The sequence below is a fragment of the Schistocerca nitens genome, chromosome 3, assembly GCF_023898315.1.
Source record: "Schistocerca nitens isolate TAMUIC-IGC-003100 chromosome 3, iqSchNite1.1, whole genome shotgun sequence".
Classification (NCBI taxonomy): Eukaryota; Metazoa; Arthropoda; class Insecta; order Orthoptera; family Acrididae; genus Schistocerca; species Schistocerca nitens.
Genome location: NC_064616.1, coordinates 193766181 through 193782857, shown reverse-complemented (window position 1 = coordinate 193782857; position 16677 = coordinate 193766181). Strand labels below are relative to the sequence as shown.

Here is a 16677-nt window from a genome sequence, read left to right as displayed (position 1 = left end):
ATTAATTCTGATTGTTGTTAAAGGAGTAATAAAATTTTTCCTAAAAAATAGTTTTGTGTAATTTACCCCATACTGTGTGGTGCAGAAGATGCAGGCCTGGGCCAAAAGTAAGAATTGCTTATTTGTATCCCCTACTGAAAAAAAAGATTGCAAATAATTACATGGAAAAACAAATTAGGAACACAATGTTTTTTGACGAATTCAAAAAGTAAATCTCGTATTGATCTGACACTAAGGCTGAAAAAAACGTTTATTGCCTGTTGCACTAATGCTTGTCCTTCCTCCAATAAAATAAAAAGAAGAAGAAGAAGAAGAAGAAGAAAAAAAGGTGAATCAGCTGAAATGCTCATTACCTTTTCTAGTTTTAAGATGTGTGTATAAGGCAATCTCTGAAAACCTGGTAGCTTTGGTTGCTTGCCATACTGAGCTCTTGTTTTCAATAAGGCCAGGAGGTTGGTGGTAGAGCAAGACTGTTAATGACTGTCGAGTTGAAAAAACCACTATGCAATGAAAGAAAAGCTACAGAAAAGAAAAATTAACTTAAGTTCTCTAAGGTGAATAATGAGGTATCTAAGGTAATAAACACCAACAAAAATTGTTTGAATACTCTACGAGGGGCTATATAAGTCAAAGCACAGATTATGTGGTAAAAGTATGCCCTGTGAACTTCTGCCCCATTAGACCTACATATGTTTACCCCATTTTGCTATTTTCTTTTTCAGCAATCTACAGGTTACATACACATCTAAAGTCATGGTGTTGTAAGAGGATATTGAAAGCTTATAGCTGCCAGTAAGGGTACAGAGTTTAGAGTTTATCTAATTTTTAAATACATTTAGATTCACATAACACTCTGTCAAACCTATATAAATTTTACATCAAAAACATACAAAAGTGACTTACTGAATTTTCTCCAGCTGTAAGCATCCAGACTAGAACTGAGGACTTGATGATATATACGCTGCCTCGTGGACGAATGGTGAACTTCTGCTTTAGGGACCTGAAGACATGATGCATACTTTTGATCCATGCATAATTTTACCCCCCTCCCAAATACCCTATAACCTTTTGCCTGCTATATTTTACACCTACTAGCTTCAGAATTTTGAAAGGTGTATTCCAGTCAACATTGTGAAAAGATTTCTCTAAGTGTACAAAAGCTATAAATGTAGGTTTAAAATTGATAAATATAGGTTTGTCTTTCTTTAACCTATCTTCTAAGGTAAGTTATAGGTTTTCCAACATTTCTCTGGAACCCAAACTGATCTTACCAAAGGCTAGCTTCTATCAGTTTTTGCAGTCTTCTGTAAATAATTTGTGCCAGTATTTTGCAACCATGACTTATTAAAATTATAGTTTGGTAATATTCACATTTTTCAGTACCTGATTTTTTTTTTTTTTTTTGGGACTGGAATTGTTACTTTCTCCTTGAAGTCTGGGGGTGTTTCTCCTGTCTCATGTATCTTGTGCACTAGTTGGAATAGTATTGCCTTGACTGGCTTTCCCAAGTGTATCAGTAGTTTTGAGGGAACATTAGCTACTCCAGGGGCGTTGTTTCTGCTTAGGCTTTCCAGTGCTCTGGCATATTCTTCCATTAATGTCGTATCTCCTGTTTCATCTACTTCCTCTTCCTTGTCTGTAATATTTCCTTCAGTTTCATTTCCCATTTCTCTATACATTCCTTCGACCTTTCAGTTTTCCATTCTTTGCTTAGTACTAGTTTTACACGTAGACTCTTGATGTTCATATAGCTGCTTCTTTTTTCTCAAAAGGCCTCTTTAATTTTCCTGTCATTAGTATCTATCTTTTTCGTAGTTATACATGCTTCTATTGACTTACATTTGTCCTCTAGCCATTCCTGCATAGCCATTTTGTACTTCCTATCAGTCTCATTTTGTAGACGTTTGTATTCCTTTTCGCCTGCTTCATTTGATGCATTTTAATATTTTCTCCTTTCATAAATTACATTCAGCATCTCCTATGGTACTCAAGGATTTCTACTAGGCCTTGTCTTTGTATCTATTTGACCCTCTGCTGCCTTCACTATTTCATCTCCCAAACCTACCCATTTGTATTTCCTGTATTCCTTTCCCATGTTTCAGTCAATCGCTGCCTAATGCTCTCTTTGAAACTCTCAACAATCCCTGGTTCTTTCAGCTTATCCAGGCCCTTAATTTCCTACCATTTTCAAAATTCTTCAGTTTTAGTCTACAATTCATTAATCAATAAATTGTGGTCGGAGTCTACATCTGCTCCTGGAAATGTCTTACAGTTTAAAAACTGGTTCGGAAATCTCTGATTTACCATTATATGAATGATCTGAAAGCTTCCAGTGTCTTCAGGTCTTTTCCATGTATACAACCTACTTTCATGATTTTTAAATCAAGTGTTATGATCATTAAAGTATGCTCTGTGCAAAACTCTATCAGGCGGCTTCCTCTTTCATTCATTTTCCCCAGTCCATATTCTCCTATTATTTTTCTTTCTCTTCCTTTTTCTAGTATTAAACTGCAGTCCCCCATCACAGCGTAATTTTCCTTTCCCTTAACTACTGGAACAATTTCTTTTATCTCATCATACCGTATTTCAATCTTTTCATCATCTGCTGAGCTAGGTGGAATGTAAAAATGTACTGCTGTGGTGGATGTTGTCTTGGCTACAATATGATCACTATGTCGCTCATAGTAGATAACCTGCATTCCTATTTTTTTAAAATCATTATTAGTCCTGCATTACGTCTGTTTGATTTTGTATAAATCACCCTGTACTCACCTTACCAGAAGTCTTGTTCAACCTGCCACCAAACTTCACTAATTCCCACTATATCAGACCTTCAACCTATATGTTTCCTTTTTTTTTTTTTAATTTTGTAACCTACCTACCCAAATAAGGGATCTAACATTCCACACTCCAATCTGTAGACTGTTTTGTTTTTCATGATAATGTTCTCCTGAGTAATCCAAATCGAGGACTATTTTCTTCTGGAATATGTTACCCAGGAGGGTGCATCATCATGTAACTGATCCTCCTGAGTAATCCCTGCCTGGAAATCCAAATGGAGAACTGTTTTCTTCTGGAATATTTTACCCAAGAGGATACCATCATTATTTAACTTTACAGTACATCCGTATGCCCTCAGAAAAAGTAATGACTCTTGCTTTCGATTTTTCATAGTACAAGCACAGCAAGGTCACGTTGGCAATACTTCAAGAAACAACTGTGAATGCTCATCAGTTTATGATGTGGTCTTAATGGTCCCACACATGAATGTGGTGGTAAATTTTGGTACTGGAAAGCCGTGGGTGGAATACAAATCATGGAAGGAGTAAAGGAATTGCTTATCATATAGTTGAGGAGTCAACACCCACATAAACAAGATTGAAATAATTAAGCCTTTGGACAATGCCCATTTTCAGAATCAACTTAGAAAAACACAAAGTTATATGTACACATGCTTGGTCACATTATGTCATCTACCAAATCTGCTTTAAATTCTGCACAGCCTTCTATGGCGGTATGACCACCAAACAGTTGTCCAGCTGTATGAATGGTCACTTGCAAACTGTGGCAAAGAGCAAAATTGACCATCCAGTAGCAGAACATGTTGAGCTCATTGTGCAAGGAACTTAGAATAGGATGTTAGAGTATGCCAGGCTTTTGCACCACCATTGGTCAGTGATATGTTTACATCACCAGACAACCAGAATTGTCCAAGCCATTCTGGCACCAAGCACTAACAGAAAGTATAGTTTTCCATGTGTTTTTCTCTTATGTGGTTTAGAGTTCACACTGTCAAATCTAGCATTATTTTAAAGAATTAATGTGTGACATAGCTGAAAGTAAAACATTAAGTAATAATAGCAATGACGACAATGTATGCACTGTGTAAACTAAGCTGTTTGTCATTCGTGTTTATGGTACAAGCACATATTTTACAATTTGCATCTTTCTTTGTCTAGGCCAAGTAGGGACCATGTCAATTCAACTGTATCTTTTTTCTGACCTTTCACTGCTGCCCAATGCTGCTGCATTTATTTTGGTTGTTGTTCTTTTCTCTCTTGGGTCCACACCTTCCCTCTCTTCGGATTCAGTGTTTTGTGGAAACTTTTGTGTGTTCATAGTTTTTCCTTAAGCAGATCACACTCCTGGATATCTTTAGGAGAAATTGACAGTTGTAGATCTTTTCCAACTTATGTGAACCATGCCCCTTTGGTTTTCTTGTCTTAAAAGTACGTTAATGTCCTTGGGCTCATTAATGTCACATGGCCATAAAAGACAATCCTTTCCCAAATGGTGTAACTTATCATCTCCATGTGGTTATATAGTTTGTGGTTCTTTTTCCTTGTTAGGACACAGGATTTTTCTCAGAATCTTTCTTTCTTTGGCCTTTGATTTCTCCATTAGAACTTTCATGTGCATTGTAAGAGCCACTGGACAAATAACATTGCAGTAGTGTCTGATTTTGGCACTTAAGGATATCAATCCCTTATTATAGGTTCCTTTAGTTATTTAAACTTCCCTGATTGCTTAATGTTCCCTTGTCTGATCTCCAATTCTCTTGGTGCTGATTTTATGTTTGCTCAAAGGAGATTTGAAGCTGCCTGTTTCTTCAGTTGGTTGTTTTGTTGCCATATCTATGGAGTCTAAAAAAAATCACTAGATCATCAGCATAGACTAGACTGTTGAATGTAAAATTCCTATACCTGTAGCCTAGGCTCACCCCAATTTCTACTCCTGAATTGCTCATTTCTGTCCACCAGTATTGGATGCCTCTTTCTAAAACACAGTTGAAGAGTGTAGGTGACAATCCATCTCCATACCTCATTCCTGTCCTGATTTCAAAGACATTAGAAATTTCTTCGTGCAGCTACACTTTGGAAGTGTTGTTGGTCAAGGTTTGCTGTAGATTGGCTTTTGTTGTGTTATCTAATCTAAACTCTTCAAGGATTTGAATAGGGTGGTTCAATCAACTGAGGCATACATCACCACAAATTCCATGTTCCTAAGATATGAAAGGATGGACGTTAGATTCATAATCTGCTCAGCGTGAGTGCCCCTTCCTGAAACCCCCATTGTATTCCACAAATTGTGGATCAATTTGTTGTACCACCATATTCTGTAGAGCTTTTGAGAGGATCTTGTAAGTACTTAGTAGGAAATAGATGCCTCAGTAGTTGTTCACATTTGTTCTGTCTACTTTCTTATTAATTACAGTAGAGGTCCAGCCACTTAGAAGCTTATCACTTTCCCAAATCTCTTGAATAGTTGATACAGGTTTATTGATTGCCTTATCCCCTACAGGCCACTGCAGTTCAGCAGTTATCAGATCATCACCCAGTGCCCACTTGTCCTTCAATGCGTGGATGATCTTCCTCATTTCTTCCTTTATTGGTGGAGGAATGTGGATGGATGTTTAGATTGTTTTCATAAATGAATGCAATCTATGGAGCCTTTCAGTTGAGCAGACATACAAAATAACTTCCTAGAATCTGGCAATTATTTTTGTCACTGTGTGCTAGTTTTCCTTTGGATTCTTTGAAACGTGATTTGGGGTGTTTTGTTTGTTCAGATTGTGTTTAGGTTTTATAGATGTTACAAGGTGTGATTGGAAAGTTTTAAGAATGGATCTGCTACTGCTTACTGGTTTGGTGGGCAGGTACATGGAGGGTGGGAAGTGAGTCATTGCCTTGTCCTTGAACACCCTTTGACAAGAAACTGCATTTCCTTTATTCAGTTCCTTGTGGCAGCTGGTTGAGTGTGGGTCTGTTAGGGCTTGTTGCCGGATTCTGTCTGCATGAAAATTGACGTAAAAACGGAGCAACAAGTTTGTCTGAATTTTGTTTTAAAACTGGGAAATCAGCTTCTAAGACTTACGAACTATTAAAAGCAGCTTTTGGAGATAATTGTATGAGCCAGTCAAATGTTTTTGTCTGGTTCAACAGATTTAAAAGTGCCCGCAAATCATTTGAAGATGAACCACAGTCCAGCTGTCCTTCCACCTCAAAAACGAATGAAAATGTTGTGAAAGTTTGTGACTTAGTGTGCTCTGATCATAGAATCACAATTAGGGAGATGGCTGCTGAACTTAATTTAAGTTTGTATGCAGTTCAGTGAATTTTAACTGAAGATCTGAACATGCGTCAAGTGTCCGCAAAATTCATTCCAGAAGTGTTGTCAAGTGACCAGAGACAATACCGACTTGAAGTGTGCCAAGAACTGATGAATCAGACTAAAAATGACCCAGATTTGTTAAATAGAGTAATTACAGGTGACGAATCATGGGTATATGGATGTGATCCTGAAACCAGAATACAGTCTTTGCAGCGGAAGACTCCAGGTTCCCCACGACCGAAAAAAGCATGGCAAAGTCGGTCGAAGGTGAGACAATGTTGATGATTTTTTTTTTATTCTACCGGTATTGTGCATCATGAATTTACCGCTGGAGGACAGACAATTAACCAGGAATACTACAAATGTGTCCTTGAGCATTTGTGCAAAAAGATGCGGAAGAAAATGTCTGCATTGTGGAAAGACAAATTCAAAATTCCTGTGCTTCCACAACCACCATATTCCCCTGATTTGCCCTCTGCGGACTTCTACCTGTTTTGTAAACTGAAATTTTCACTGAAAGGGAAGCGATTTGATTCGATTGAAGAGATCCAGGCAAATACGGGAGTCTCCTTAACACACTTCAGGGAAAAAATTTCCAGGAATGTTTCCAAAAGTAGAAACACCGTTGGAGTTGGTGTGTTCAGTCAGAAGGGGACTATTTTGACGGAGATGCACCACACTAACATGTAAGTATCACCATTGTACAATTTCAAGCCCATTCTTATAACTTTCCAATCACACCTTGTACATGTGTTATTTTTCTGGAGGTCTTGCTCAGCCTGTACCTGGTGTATGCTTCACAGGCCAGATGGTTTTAGGAAATTAGCTCTGTTAGCTTAATTTTTCTGTCAATTCCATTTCTGACAAATAGTCTGTGTTAGTGTATAACTGTATCACATTCATTATCCCACCAATCAAGCTTTCTTGATTTCATGAGTGAGACAGTCTCCGTTGCATTAGGCATATACAGTGAATAAAATGAGTATGATCTCCAAACTTTTATATAAAGATGATGCAGAAATTTTAACTCAACATTGTTAAAATGAACGTAAGTGCAAATTTCTTTTTGGGAAAGCTCTCTTCATTGTATCTCTCTTAGTTCATTTATCTAAATACATTATGTGGATAAAAGTTCTTTTTCTGAAATATAGCTCAATGATTTTCTTGTCCACTCCAGAAAATTTTTAATGTATAAGAGCTGCTAAGATTTCCATTACAATGGGAAGTATTTGACCAAACAAAAAAATGGAAATAATATGTAGCTCTGATATTGTAGAAAAAAACTAAATGATGAATCAGTGTAATTTATTCACCTTTGAAACTTGAGAAAAGTACTTTATATTTACCTGCTATTTGCCAAACAAATGTCAAAGGTTCTGAACTTGAATGAGAGGTTTTTTTAAGTCCCTGTTTGCTGAAGCACATCAGAGGTATGTTGTCTGTATCTAAAAGCAATTCTTCTTCACCTACAGTATCACAGAATGATTTACCAGTCACTATGCTTCATAACTAAGTTTCTCCTGGAAGTGTTATGTAGTTTTCAGCTGCAAAATATCACTTGCTGCTTTAACTGCGAAACACAGAAATAAAAATACTTATTTTTCTCACATTCCTAGTGAACATTAGTTGGTGATTTATGATATACAGTAAGTGCATGTATGTGATGAAGAAAATTTCTGGCGTTGAAGATGATCTTCTGTTATATTCTTTGTGACCAGGGTATTTCAAGCGAGGTCAAGAAGAAAATGATTCCCTGACAATTTAAGCAAATGTGAAAAAATAATACAAGAGTTTTGTGCTGTTTTTCACAGGTTTTGAAAAATATGTTAGTGTTACGGATACCCTGTCTCATTTCTCCGCTTCCAAAGCTTTTCTTCCATGTCACATGTAATACTTGTAACATGAAGCCAGCTTTTTCAATTTATGTTATGTTTTTCTGCAACAAATTGCTTGTCATTATGTCTTCAGGATGGTAGTACACTGGTGACTCAACTTTAGAAATCACTGTGAACCATGACTATGTGCTCAATGTTTTCTACTCTCAGTATATCACATAGCTGGATGAATCTTAACTTATAATGTTCATTTTATCCAAACTTACGACAGCCATTGCCTCAAACTGGAAAGAAAAAAAGAAAAAAAAAAGAAAGACTTGGCTTTCATTTAATATAGTACTCTAAAGTTCCTGATTGCTTAATCTTAATTTCTAGAACGTTAAACAGTAGATAAAAACTAGAAATATTCTTCAGACCAGCATATGCTTTGAGAGACACCAGTCTTAGAGTAAAAGTATTTGCTATGACCTTTGAGTTACACTGTACACTTTATTTTTAATCAGACATTAAAGTAGGGTTTGATTCTCGGAGACAGTGTAGCCTTCACAGCTGTACTTATGCGAGGGCTGGAACTTAAATAGTGGCAACTATTTATTCACAACTGATACAAAAGAGTTACATGTTTGCACCTGTTACTGTCCTTCAAAGTGGTCACCAACGCTGTGTAGAACACGTTGCTAGCGATGTGGAAGGCGTAGTATACCACTAGCAGAGCCCGTTCTGTTGATGGTGCAAATGGAGCGGTCTACTACCTGTCAAATCTCTGGAACAGTTCTGAAGCGAATGGTTCCTTGATCTTCAGAATCAAATCAAAGTCACAAGGACTTAAGTCGTATTACTGTTTGTTTTTGGAGCATCACCTGCGACCAGCTTTGCGAAAGAAGCGGTGACACTTCCTGCGTAACCCACCCATCATTTTGCATGACAATGCACAGGTGCATACAGCGCAAGCTGTGGCTGCTCTGTTCTCTCAATGGGACTGGGAAGTACTGTACCACCCACCATACTCCCCGGACTTAAGTTCTTGTGACTTTGATTTGATTCCGAAGATGAAGGAACGACATTTGCTTCAGGACTGTTTCAGAGATTCGACAGGCAGTAGACCGCTCCATTCACACCATCAACAGAACAAGCTCTGCTAATGGTATACTACACCTTCCACATCGCTGGCAATGGATTGTACACAACACTGGTGACTACTTTGAAGGACAGTAAGAGGTGCAAACATGTAACTCTTTTGTATCAGTTGTGAATAAATAGTTGCCACTATTGAAGTTCCAACCCTTCTACATTATTTTTTCGTGACAAAAGTTATTGACTTTTTGAAAGCTAACATGTATGTTTCGACTCTTATCATAGAAGCAATTATGTCTTCCACTAAAGTATGTATAGTCTTCCCAGCCCACTTCTTCAGACTCTTAATTTCATGAGCTTTGGTTGAAAGGGTAGGCTCACAAGACTATCTTGTGTGCAACTAGAGCCTGCAGCTTCAGATTTATTTCCATTCCAGTGTTTTGTCACGTGGCCATACCATTTTACTAGTCAAGCAGATCCAACAATTCAGTTTTAAGTCACATTTGCAATAAGTGTACATATGTTCAAAACAGATTCTTGCATTATTGATATTGATTTTGTTTCCTTGTTTACAACAAGATAGTTACTTACAGTGAACCTTTGTCTTTTCGAAAGTTCTACATCCATTGTTACTGTAAAAGCGTAATATTATGTTTTTATTCATTTACTTGCTGATTCTACACCTATACTCCACAACTTATAGAACATACAATGTAATCAAAAAAATTATTTACTATTGGAATACACAGTACGTTATGAGTTATAGATAAAAAAACAAATGAAAAATATCACTATCGAAGGCGTGCCTTTTATATCGGTATTTCTGTAGTTGCTTAGTGATTTCACACTTCACAAGTCTTGGTAATGTACAGAAGCACGGGAAGCAGAGATACATCCTTCTGCATGACATGCCAGACTACAATGGCTGCTTTATCTGAACACAACACCGCTCCCTCCTCAAATATCAGCATCTGTGAATTACATAGATGGGAACTGTCCTTGTCCTTACAACATACCACCTGATCCTGCAATCCTCTTTGCTTCAATCTTAGTTAGCCCCTGTCCCACATCATCACTAGTAATATTATTTGTCAATGGTTATGTTAAAATTTAATCTTCCTTTCTTCCTTCCTAGTTCCACACCCTCCTCCATCCCTCTCCCCATGTTTCCCACTTCAATCCATTACTCTACACTCACATTTTTCTCTCTGTGCCCTCCTCCTTACTCCCCACCCCTCTGTCCCCTCTCATCACCTCCCTACCCCTTCAACTCTAACTAACTTCCCTTGCCTGCATCATGGCTAGCTCACTGGTACCACATTCCTATCCCATTCTCTTGCTGCTTCTCACTGCCATCAGCCTCCCTTCCTTCTGTACCTCCCTTCACCTCCCTGCCTCCTTGCCCCTTCACCCACTCCACTGACTCAGCTCTTCATCCTAGTCAGTCTGCTATGTCAGGACAATGTAGCCAGCTAGGAAAATGTAACTATGCATGTATATGTGTGTGTTTTGTTCAGTCTGAAGCCAGACATTGCCCAAAAGCTTAGTTACAATTTCAGTGTCATTTATGTTCTTGTCAACTGCTCCAAGCCTCAACTATACAGTGAATGGATACTTTATTCCTCCTCTTCTGAATTGTCTATATTTTGTAACCATTTTCCATAGAATTTTTAGTTTTAAAAATTAAGCAATTTGTAATATTGAAAGTAGGTTCACATTAATAGGTGTTAATTAAGGAAAAATATATCCTGTTACATTATAGATCTTGCTTTATTAAATAAGAAATTCTTTTGTTATGTTAATGTAATAATTTCTTTTTTACAGACAGTCAAGGCACTACACTACCTGAAAGAGACACATGGTGTTATTCACCGTGATGTCAAACCTTCCAACATATTGCTGGATGAGAAAGGAAATGTTAAACTTTGTGATTTTGGAATATCTGGACGCTTAGTTGACTCTAAGGCTAAAACAAGAAGTGCAGGCTGTGCTGCATATATGGCAGTATGTGTCTTGCTTATTTTGTATAGTATGGCAGTATATTTCATTTATTACTGACTCTTTTTGTTGAGGATGGTACAAGAACTATTAACAAATATATTATAGTGTAATACTTCACTTGTTTATTAATAAGTGACTAAATGACATTATTAACGACTTAGACGGTCTTGCCTCTGTTCTATCATCAGATTTTTGAACAATGATACCTCCTTAATTCATAACATTGAGGTTTTTTATCATATTATTGAAAAGATCCTTTTATCTTAAATAGTGTTACTTACTACTATATTATTTAATCTGCTTAGTGGAGTTGTTTTATGTTACTCCCATGATATAATTTCAAACCATACCTTACAGAAATAAACATTGTATCAAGTTGCATGGGTACTAAGCAGATGCGTTTTAATCACTTGTAACGTCCTTTCAGCCTGAACGGATAGATCCACCAGATCCTACAAAGCCTGATTATGATATTCGAGCAGACGTGTGGAGTTTAGGAATAACACTCGTGGAATTAGCGACTGGAACATTTCCTTACAGAGACTGTAAAAATGATTTTGAAGTACTTTCAAAAGTATTACAGGATGAACCACCATCTCTTCCTGTAGACAAAGCCTTCAGTGAAGAATTTCGTGAGTTTGTTAAAAGCTGGTAAGTCTATTATGAACTTTTATTTACTTTTCTGTCAAAAACTAGAGAATTTATGATAAGTGGCTTGTTTTCTATAATGTCAGACAAAAAATTGCTGCTTCTTGGAAAGTCATTAGAGAGTGTGTTGTAATGTAAACAAATTTTGCAGGACATTGGTGTACTCACAGCACATTTAAATTTTTTCAGCTTAACGAAAAATTATAAAAACAGACCGAAGTATAAGAAATTGTTGGAACATCCTTTCCTGAAAAAATACGAGGTTGCTCAAGTAAATGTAGCTGCTTGGTTTGCATTAGCAATGCAACAGTGCAGTTCTAATTCTCCAGTTAGAAGGTAATTTTTCTTAGAACATTATCTTTGTATAGTAACTTAAAATATACAGAGTGAGCACAAAGTCTTGCCCTGATTATAACAATTTATTACAGAATAACCGTTTGACATAATAATTTACATTTGATGCCGTTACATAGGTTAGTGTTACAATTTTTTTTTTTAAGACCACTTACATTAGTAAACTTTAACGTGTGCTCCCTTGGTACCTCGGAAAATGTCGAGGCAGTATTCCAGTTCCCGCCAGGTGTTTCATATCATGTGTTCTGTCACAGTATCCACAGCAGCTTGTATCCTAGCCTTCAGTTCGTCGACGTCAGCAACTGGTGTGATGAAGCCTCTGTCCTTGATATAGTCCCAGGAAAAAAAGTCAAGGGGCATAATGCCTGGAGAGGGGAGTAATGTCCGGATTGGTGGATTGGAAGGAATGGTCCAACACCCTGGCCACCCCGCTCTCCAGACATTACGCCCCTTGACTTTTTTTTTTTTTCTGGGGCTATATCAAGGACAGAGTCTTCGTCACACCAGTTGCTGATTACATCTGGCGGAAACTGGACTACCGCCTCGACATTCTCTGAGCTACCAAGGGAGCACACATTGAGGTTTGTTAATGTAAGTTGTCTTAAAAAAAAAAAAACTAGCAACATTAACTTATGTAACGGCATCAAATGTAACTTATTATGTAAAATGGTTATTCTGTTATAAATTGTTATAATCAGGGCAAGACTTTGTGCTCATCCTGTAGTTTTCAGCTCTTTTTCATGTTAAAGTTAGTTTTTTATACTAGCTGTTTATCACAAACTATAGCAGTAATGATCTTATAGGCTGTGAAGAAGAACCCATTATCCGATAATAAAATCTTTAGACATAGAAGTTGAACTATTGGAGAAAAAAAAAATGAAGAGTTGCATGTTCTTATATTCATGTATAGTTTCTTGTCACAATTGATTCACACCATCTGTTGATATACAGCTAGAATAGGCTGTAATGTGATTCATAATAAATGAAATTTTCATCGCGAATTTAACACATTTATTGAACATTGTGCCAATGACTTCCCAAGTATACAGCCTGGTAGCATTTTCTTTATGACACAATATTTTGATTACAAATCTTCTCATCATCAGGTACTTTCTGTCATGTTTGGAAAGCAACTGGTGAAGACATGACATGGTGTTGAAATATTATGCCATAAAAACACTTCCACAGCACTCTATATCTGCAAATTCATCATTGAGCTGCAGCAATGTTGAGTGACGTGGAAAATTCCTTTCATTCACCAAGTTCTATCTGTTAAATAAAATAAAAATAATTTTCACAGACAGTAGAGCTAAATTTAACACCAAGAAATACTTCAAATATCCAAGGATCGTGGAATATTTTCACAGTACCTTGTAGAGGGTAAGTTAAACCAATCAAGTGACCAATACACAAGGAAAAAAAATCTTGAAACACATTCCCAAACTACACTGGTGCCCAAAATAAAAGCAACAAACTGCTATCTCCCTGTCCTGTGTCTAATACACAATGTAATCATACAAACTGTCAACCAGGTGTCTATACGATTGTGTTCTGCACGGAAGACGGCATTCCAGTCGACAGAGAATCATGCCAGTGACGACATCAGGGCACCTCTGAAGTGAGGCAGTGTTTGCCGGTTAGCCCCACATCCTCAACTGCTGTGTACACAGTCACAGACGGTGCAGTATGGCACAGAGAAGGTGCCTACCGGACTCTTTGCAGTAGAGGGCCAGAGAAAGAAAGAAAACAGGACAGTTGCAAACTGACATGGCCTGATGGTTTAGTGTGAATTGTTCTGTTGTTTTTCAGATGTCGTGACAGTGTATAGATAGACCAAAACTGTATCCTGAAGACCAGGACAGGGCCGACTACACGTGACTTCAGCAGAGAGGACCGTTATTTGGTTGTAAGGGCAAGACAGTATTGCTTTAGTACTGCACGGCAATTGTCATGTGAGCCTGCAGCTGGACGTGCTGTATCAAGGCAAACAGTGTGCAAAAGGCTTTGGCAGAGTGACCTTTATCGTCAGAGACCTGCTTGCTGTATGTCTACCTCTGATGCGTCTTCACAGAAGGGAACATCTAGAGTTGGGTCATCAACATGCCACTTGGACAGTCAAACAGTGGGCCAATCTTGTTTTCACATACGAGTCCTGATATAGTCTGGAGAGTGATTCTTGATGGATTCACATCCAGAGGGAATGTGGAACATGATTTCAGGTCCCAAACATTGTGGAAAGAGACTGATATCGAGGAGGATCCATAATGATGTGGGCAGAGATTACATTTACCACTTGAACCGCTCTTCATGCAATTGTATGGGTGTATAGGCAAGGTGTAACTGCTGCCAGGTATTGTGATGAGATCTTGGGACCTCATTTGCAGTTTTTGTGAGGTGCTGTGGGCCCAGACTTTGTATTGATGGACGATAATGCTCAACCTCATGGAGCACGGGTGGTTGATGTTTTCTTGGAAACGGAAGATATTGCACGCATGCTGTGGCCTGCTGGCTCTCCTGGTTTGAATCCCATAGAGCATGTCTGGGACGCACTAGGGAGATCGCTTGCACCATATCAGCATCAACCAACCACTCTCCAAGACTGCGAGCAGCTCTCCAGGAAGAAAGGGTGTTATTGCCTGGATGACATCATTCACTGCATACCCCATCATTATCAGGCCTGTATTACTGCCAGAGGTGGTCACACCCCATACTGAGCACATTAACTAGTTCTTGGAATGTGTGTGCAAATCCATTAAGTTGGAAAAAAACGAAGAACATTTTTGTCTACCATTATGAATGTTGCAGCTGCTTACATTGTGTATTAGTTACATTGTTTCTATTTTACCATCACCTGTTTATACTGTTTTTTTACCAAAATAAATACAACCTTGCAAAATTTCCTCTGTCTCCTACTGAGACAAATAAGCAACTCCAGAATGAGATTTCACAGAATGTAAAGTTTGGAAGGTAGGAGATGAGATACTGGCAGAAGTAAAGCTGTGAGGACCGGGCGTGAGTCGTGCTTCGGTAGCTCAGATGGTAGAGCACTTGCCCACGAAAGGCAAAGGTCTCGAGTTCGAGTCTCGGTCGGGCACACAGTTTTAATCTGCCAGGAAGTTTCAAATAAGCAACTGTTTCATAAACTGAAGCTTACATGACATTGAATATATTACCAGAATTAAAGAAAATGTTTTGACAATTTCTGTAGAGCAGGAAATGGTAGTTACTGTTGCTAAACTTTCCTTGACCTCTTCTGGAAGGGGATGCAGGAAGCAAAGAGAGAACTTGTGCGGTGTGAGCAACTCCAACACCTGCACACAGTGCAGGCACCTTATCTTTACTTTGTGCTTCACACTGAGCATGTATCCTCAATGTGGACTGAGTACTTTCTTTTCTGAGGGGAGTCAAAGATAGTGTCCATGATAGACTGGGGACTGCTTTGTCACTCAGTATAGCATAGAGCCCAGACTGGGGACTGCTTTGTCACTCAGTATAGCATAGAGCCCGATCACACATGAGCCACATAAAACATTGAATTCAATTATGGCTACTACAGTGGTATTTCAGACATTATTGTTTGACTGCTAAGGTATCTATGGATATGCATAAAATACCAGTGATCCAAAGTCTTCTAACTTCTACAGATCTACCACTAGGGAGCTTCAGCACTCAAGAACAAGTTGGCATATGTGAATAATAACTGCTGCTCAATGCCTAGAGTAAGAAGTTTTGAAAAGGTATTTGACATAAAGGTTGCTATTTATCTTATTAGAATAATACATGAAGGAATTCAAAAAAGGAGTTACACCTGAATTTATTACAGGATAAGCAATTACGAGTTTCCACTCTCACAGAATAATCTTCAGTTAAAAATTCCATTGCAAGTTCCATCTATTCCAAAGCTTATTACTAAACACTTAGTGAAATTAATTAAACACACTGAAATGAAGTGAATGGATTGATGGAAATGAAGTTAGTGACATGAAACAATGTGAGTGCAAACCATTCAGATATGCACTACACTTGATAAATTAATGTGTAATTACAGTTGAAAATTTGCACCCGAATGGGAGTCAAACTCAGATTCCTATTTAGTTTGAGCGTTCGCCTTAACCAATAGGCTGCCTGAACACAAATAATCATACCCATACTTTCATTGTCACAAATGTCTCCCTTTATGATTTCCATATAACCAATGAGAAATCCACAGGTAGTAGTTGTGTTTGGAAATCATAGGTGGAAACATTAGTGACAATTTAAGGTTGAATAGGGCCTGGAGATGTGCTCAGATAGCCTAATGGGTAGGGCAGTTGCTCATGATAAGCGAGAAATCCAGGTTTGAATCTCAGTCCAACACAAATATTCATTTGTCACTGCAGTTGTCAGTACTTAGTCATATAGTCCTAAGCTTTGAGCTCAACTGTTTTTTTGCAATGATCTTTTTGATCAGGTGACTGACTGTGATAGTAGAAACAGATGATCACTCAAATTATTTTTTGTTGAAGATGGACAGTTATCTTGTAATAATTTCTAGTACACTCACAGTTTCCCAGTGGTATTATGCCATATTAAAAAAAATTTAAAAAACTTTGAGACGATTAGCTTTTTCTGGTCAAAGTTGATACAGTTTGCTTCCACTAGTCTTTCTGCAGAA

General features: G+C 37.9%; 1 protein-coding gene across 2 annotated transcripts in view; it reads left to right on the top strand.

Annotated features, from left to right (window-relative positions):
- The window catches only part of LOC126248139 (dual specificity mitogen-activated protein kinase kinase 7-like), a 176284-nt gene that overhangs the window by 81868 nt on the left and 77739 nt on the right, over positions 1-16677 (top strand). For both annotated transcript variants that reach the window (XM_049948835.1, XM_049948834.1), the window contains exons 5-7: positions 10845-11024; positions 11449-11672; positions 11859-12005. In XM_049948835.1, coding sequence (XP_049804792.1) covers positions 10845-11024; positions 11449-11672; positions 11859-12005 — 551 coding nt within the window. The remainder of the gene's footprint in view (positions 1-10844; positions 11025-11448; positions 11673-11858; positions 12006-16677) is intronic.